This window comes from Octopus bimaculoides, chromosome 30 (assembly GCF_001194135.2).
Source record: "Octopus bimaculoides isolate UCB-OBI-ISO-001 chromosome 30, ASM119413v2, whole genome shotgun sequence".
Classification (NCBI taxonomy): Eukaryota; Metazoa; Mollusca; class Cephalopoda; order Octopoda; family Octopodidae; genus Octopus; species Octopus bimaculoides.
The window spans coordinates 897,306-903,583 of record NC_069010.1 but is presented as its reverse complement, the minus strand read 5'-3'; the positions used below and the strand labels follow the sequence as shown (position 1 = coordinate 903,583).

Genomic DNA, 6,278 nt, shown 5'->3' with positions numbered 1-6,278 from the left:
ACTGAAACAAGTAGAAGATATCAGATATTGTTTTGCATTGTAGGCGTAGGAGTGGCTGTGTGATAAGTAGCTTGCTTCCCAATCACATGGTTCTGGGTTCAGTCCCACTGCATGGCACCTTAGGCAAGTGTCTTCTACTATAGCCTTGGGCTGACCAAAGCATTGTGAGTGGATTTGGTAGATGGAAACGGAAAGAAGCTTGTCGTATATATATATATATATGTATATATATATATATATGTATATATATGTATGTGTGTATATGTTTGTGTGTCTGTGTTTGTCCCCCCAACATCCCTTGACAATCGATGTTGCTGTGTTTACGCCCCCGAGACTTAGCCTAGATGAGATGCAGTTTGGTTTTGTGCCAGGCAGAAACACCACTGATGCTATATTTCTGGTAAGACAGCTGCATGAGAAATATCTAGCCAAAGATAAACCTCTGTACTTGGCTTTTGTTGACTTGGAGAAAGCCTGCTCAATCTGTAGAAAAGGTGTTGATAGAAACTCCCTATGATGTACCCGTTGTAAGTTATGGACACATAAAAGGTGCCGCAATATCAAAGCAAAGTTAGCCAGGAAGATAGTTTTTGTATGTGGCAAATGCACAGGAGCAATAAACACTGAAGATGTACAGAAAACAGATTCAATCACATGCCAGGGGAAAAATCTAGAAGTAGTTGATAGCTTCCGCTACCTAGGCAACCAAGTCTGTAGTGGGGGTGGTTGCTCTGAGAGTGTAGCGGCTAGAATAAGAATAGGCTGAACAAAGTTCAGAGAGCTCCTATCTCTACTGGCAACTAAGGGTCTCTTGCTCATGATGAAAGGTAGACTGTATGATGTATGTGTGTGAACTGCCATGCTACATGGCAGTGAAACATGGGCCATGACTGCTGAGGACATGCGTAGGCTTGAAAGAAATGAAGCTAGCATCATCCGCTGGATGTATAATATCAGTGTGCATACACGACAGAGTGTAAGCACCATGAGAGAAAAGTTTGACATAAGAAGCATCAAATGTGTGCAGAGAGACGTCACACCCTAGCAGTTGAGGGAATCTGTGGAAGAGGTAGACCCAAGAAGACATGGGATGAGGTGGTGAAGCATGACCATTGAACGTTGGGCTTCACAGAGACAATGACAGGAGACCATGACCTTTGGAGATATGCTGTAATTGAGAAGACCGGGTAACTAAAATGAGATCACAGCCATGGCCGATGCCATTTAGAAGTCCCCTTGAAGCGTCGGGTGATATAATATGCTTGAGAAAATCTGTTGAGTCAAGTAAAACCAAAATCGTAGCTGTAGCTAGTGCCCCCTAACTGACTCCCATTCCAGTGACACATGAAAAGCACCATCCAAACGTGGTCAATGCCAGGTTCGCCTGACTGGCTCCTGTGCCGACAGCATGTAAAATGCACCATCTGAACATGGCCAATGCCAGTGCCCCCTGACTGGCTCCTATGCCAGTGGCATGTAAAAAGCACTATCTGAACGTGATCGATGCCAGGGCCACCTGACTGGCTCCTATGCTGGTGGCATATAAAACGTACCATCCGAATGTGGACGATGCCAGTGCCTCCTGGCTGGCTCCTGTGCCAGTGGCATGTAAAAAGCACCCACTGCACTCTCAGAATGGTTGACGTTAGGAAGGGTATCCAGCTGTAGAAACATTGCCAGATAAGATTGGAGCCTGGTGCAGCCACTGGCTTTCCAGACCTCAGTCAAACCTTCCAACCCATGCAAGCATGAAAAACGGACGTGAAACAATGATGGTGATAATGATGATGATGTATTGAAATATTGTAACCATTAACCCTATGATCCTATTTCTTAATAAGTCTTCATGTTTCAAAAAATACATTCTTATGACAACAAAATAAGATTAAAGGCTGCAACATGTTCTACGAATGCTTTATATTTAAACAACATTATTGCATTCAAGATCACAGTAACTGAAATGCCCAGAATTATCTATTGCAGACGTTATGGGGCTTGATTGTTTGGTATGCTTCGATAAAGAGAGTTTAGTCATTTAATATCAGCTTCAAATTTTAGCACAAGTTCAAGAATTTCAGAGGAGGAGTTAAGTCAATTATATTAACACCAGTACTCAAGACCTTGGTGGAATTTGAACTCAGAACATAAGGATGGACGAAATGCCGCTAAGTATTCCGCTTGGTATGCTAGCAATATTATATTTAAATCATATTAATATCATATTAAAATATTATCAATGTTACAACTCTAACACATTTTGTTAATAAATTTTGATGTTTAACTGAATTCTAAAGATTCTTTATGTTTATCTTTTATCTCTTATTTTTCAGTTGTTTCAGTCATTAGATTGCGGCCATACTGGGGCACTGGGTCGAAGAATTTTTGTCGAATGAATTGACCCTAGGACTTATTTTTTAAGTCTGGTGACTTATTCTATCGGTCACTTCTCCTGGGTGACCAGCGCATAAACACACCAACACTGGTCGTCATGCAGTGGCGTGGGACAAACACAGACGCAAAGACATGTGCATGCACGCACACACACACACACACACAGATATATGTGTCAAGTTTCTTACACCATCTGTCTACCAAATCCACTCACAAGACTTTGGCTGGCCCGAGGCTATAGTAGAAGACATTTACCCAAGGTGCCACACAGTGGAACTGTACATAGAACCATGTGTTTGGGAAGCAAGCTTCTTACCACACAGCCATGCCTTCATTGAAGCAATGAAAATGGTTTCAAATTTTGGCACAAGGTCAGCAATTTTAGGAGAGAGTGTAAGTCAATTGCACTGACCTCAATGTATAACTGGTGCTTATTTCAAAGACACTGAAAGAACGAAAGGCAAATTTAACCTTGCTGATATTTGAACTCAGAACGTAGAGAGTCGGAACAAATGCCGCTAAGTATATTGTCCGGCATTCTAACAATTCTACAGTTTCTTTTTACCATATATACTCATGGATAGATTGCACTAGGGATAGGTTGTGCCCTTAGTTTGGGGTTGCTGAAGTAGGTATTTGCGGTTATCTCACAGATAGATCACACTATAATCTGGGGAGTTACTTGACCCTTTTTAATGTAAATATAACTAATATTTGTTGAATAGTATCAAATATTCACCTTTATTTCAAAACTTTGCAAACAATTATTAAAACATTTTTGTAGAAGTGACTTCATGAAAATATTCTAATGGATAAATCAACTCGACGAAAAAAAATCAATAAATATCAACTTGACAAGAAAAGCATCTAAAATTACAAACAGAACAGAAAAAACGTTACATAAGAAAAGTGTTTATTCATTAGATATCGTAATTAAACTTCATCAGGATTGAAACTCGAACATTCTTCTGGAGAGCTGATAAACCGCTGTCTACTTCAAATCTTTGTGATGTCTAGTGGATAGGTCACACCCCTGATTTTTATTGAAATTTTGGGTAAAATATGTGCTACCTATCTCCGAGTATATATAGTAATTATGGCATATTATTTTAAAATCTTTATTGCCTACCGGGGGCTTAACATAGAGGGAGCAAACAAAGGAAGACAAAGAGATTAAGTCGATTATATCGATCCCCAGTGCATAACTGGTATTTATTTAATCGATCCCAAAAGGATGAAAGGCAAAGTCAACCTCAGCGGAATTTGAACTCAGAATATAACGGCAGATGAAATATCGCTAAGCATTTCGCCCGACATGTTAACAATTCTGCCAGTTCGCCGCCCTTATGGCATATTGGTAAGAAATGAAAGTAGGTGCTAAGCTTTTCGTCTGTCTTCACATTCTGAGTTCAAATTCAACCGAGGTTGACTTTGTCTTTCATCTTTTCGGGATCAATTAAATAAGTACCAGTTGAACACTGGGGTTGATGTAATCGACTATCCTCCTACTTAAAATTGTTGGCTTTGTGCCAAAATTTGAAACCAATATTAGGGAAGATTCTTCTCTGTTTGCGAAACTGTCTGTGTGTCAGGAAGAAATCCATTGTAATTACAGCTAGAAAGGGTGGGTTCCGCCAAATCTAAAATTCTCTAAACATTGTATATCATGACTTGTTCTCCTGCGTCTCCAGCCAATGTCAAGAAACCAAGGAAGGAATTAGTGCATTATCATGTTATTTTTTTATAAATCTCACTAATTTATTTGTAAATAACAATATTGAACCAAAATATTTTACCTGAATATGACCAGAATCTTTGAAAATGTCTTGATCAATTTTCTCTTTACGTAAATTGAGTGGGTCTTTAAGAAGGAGGTGCGCGACATATTTGGCCATTATTTCATCAATACCTGATTAATCAACAAATATTTTAATAAATTTCAGTAATTTGAATTTATAAAATTGTAACATTCTTGTATACGTTCAACAGAGAATTTATATATATATATATGTATGTCTGTCTGTCTGTCTGTCTGTCTGTCTGTCTGTGGTGTGCAGTGACTTTTGAGGTTGTTCATGCAATAAATATGAGGAGTGGCTGAAAAGTTTATAGTCTGACCAAAATACTCTCATAGAATGTAACCAAATGAGGTTTATTTTTCAATGTAGTCCCCACTTACGCTTGATACAACTATTCCATTGGTATTGCAATGCTCGGATCCCATTGGTGCAGATACTTTCATCCCATGGTCAAAAAAGTCATCAACAGCAGATATGACCACATTATCACTGCGATACTGGTTCCTAGCCACGTGTTTTTCATGAACCAAAATAGGAGAATAGGAAGGGCGATCAACCAATTCAGAGCTATAGTCATGCACAGCAGCCATTGAAAGCAAGGATATGTGTGCTAGAGCATTGTCCTGATGAAAGAAGAACCCTTTCATTAGTTTTTCTGGGTGTTTGTTAACTGCTTCAGCAAGCTGTTATGGTACTCTTCATTGAAAATGTGGCCCTTCTGAAAATAGTCGATAAACACAAAGCGTTTTGATATCAAATAACTGAGACCATCAACTTTCCTGCAGATGAAATGACCTTGGTTTTCATTCAAGCAGGTGAGGAAGGATGTTTCCACTGCAAAGATTGTCTCTATGTCTTAGATGAATCTTACACCTCATCATGGGTTACAAAACATTCAAGGAGACTAGGTGAATCAGCCTCAAACAATGTCAGATTTTCCTGCCGTGCGAACAGCACTTTTGATCAGGTGTCAGAAGGTGCGGCACCCATTGAGCATAAACCTTCATTGTGCCAAGTTGTTCAGATCATTCTCAACTCTCTCAAGGGATATGCTAATAACATGGGCTATTTGATTTATAGTCAATCGCCTGTTGTTCATCAACATGTGGTGAACATGATCAATGTTTTCCTTGTTGGTGGCAGTTGTAGGATGTCCATACATTAGGTCAACTTCAAGACTCTCCTAAATTCAGCTGCCCACTTTTGCATTGTTGATAAAGCTGGAACGTCATCCTGTCATGTAGCAATTATGTCAGCATGAACGCCCATGTGGGCTAAAGCCTTATTCTGAAGGTACGTGATTATAACATGATGCACATTTTATCTAATTTTGAGAAAAGTTGTTGCGTTTGAAGTCTTCTTTGAACAGTCAGATGTCAGTTTTCCTGAACGGAAACAAGGCAGTTATTAATATGCAGAGTTGAAATAAAGGCATGCAAGACCTCCAGCAATACTCCTTCATAGTCAGCCTTTGATCTTTTCAGTCCACCCTTGTACTTATTTGTTGAGCTGGTTCATTTTTTAAATTGTTTAATTAAGAGAACTAAATTAGTTTTGTAGCGTGGTCATGAGGTTCACTGTTTGAATGCATTAGCATTAATGGCAGTGCTATTCCATCACTTGTTCAGGTTATTTCAATAGATTTTCAAAAGAAATTATAGCCAGCACTGATTTAGTTATGACATTTTGTATCAGAGATGCCTGATGTAAACAAGAATGAGGTCGAAGATGAAAAATTGGTAATGGGCGTATATAATAAGTTTTTGATCCCTCATCAGCCCCCAACCAATCCACAATCATCATCATCATCATCATCATCATCGTTTAACGTCCGCCTTCCATGCTAGCATGGGTTGGACGATTTGACTGAGGACTGGTGAAACCGGATGGCAGCACCAGGCTCCAATCTAATTTGGCAGAGTTTCTACAGCTGGATGCCCTTCCTAACGCCAACCACTCAGAGAGTGTAGTGGGTGTTTTTACGTGTCACCCGCACGAAAACGGCCACGCTCGAAATGGTGTCTTTTATGTGCCACCCGCACGAAAACGGCCACGCTCGAAATGGTGTCTTTTATGTGCCACCCGCAC

At 39.7% G+C, this 6,278-nt stretch overlaps 1 protein-coding gene across 1 annotated transcript in view; it reads right to left on the bottom strand.

Annotated features, from left to right (window-relative positions):
* The window catches only part of LOC106882435 (glutamate--cysteine ligase catalytic subunit), a 54,807-nt gene that overhangs the window by 19,491 nt on the left and 29,038 nt on the right, over positions 1 to 6,278 (bottom strand). Inside the window, exon 9 of the mRNA XM_052978058.1 lies at positions 4,188 to 4,300. Within this exon, the coding sequence (XP_052834018.1) occupies positions 4,188 to 4,300 (113 nt within the window). The remainder of the gene's footprint in view (positions 1 to 4,187; positions 4,301 to 6,278) is intronic.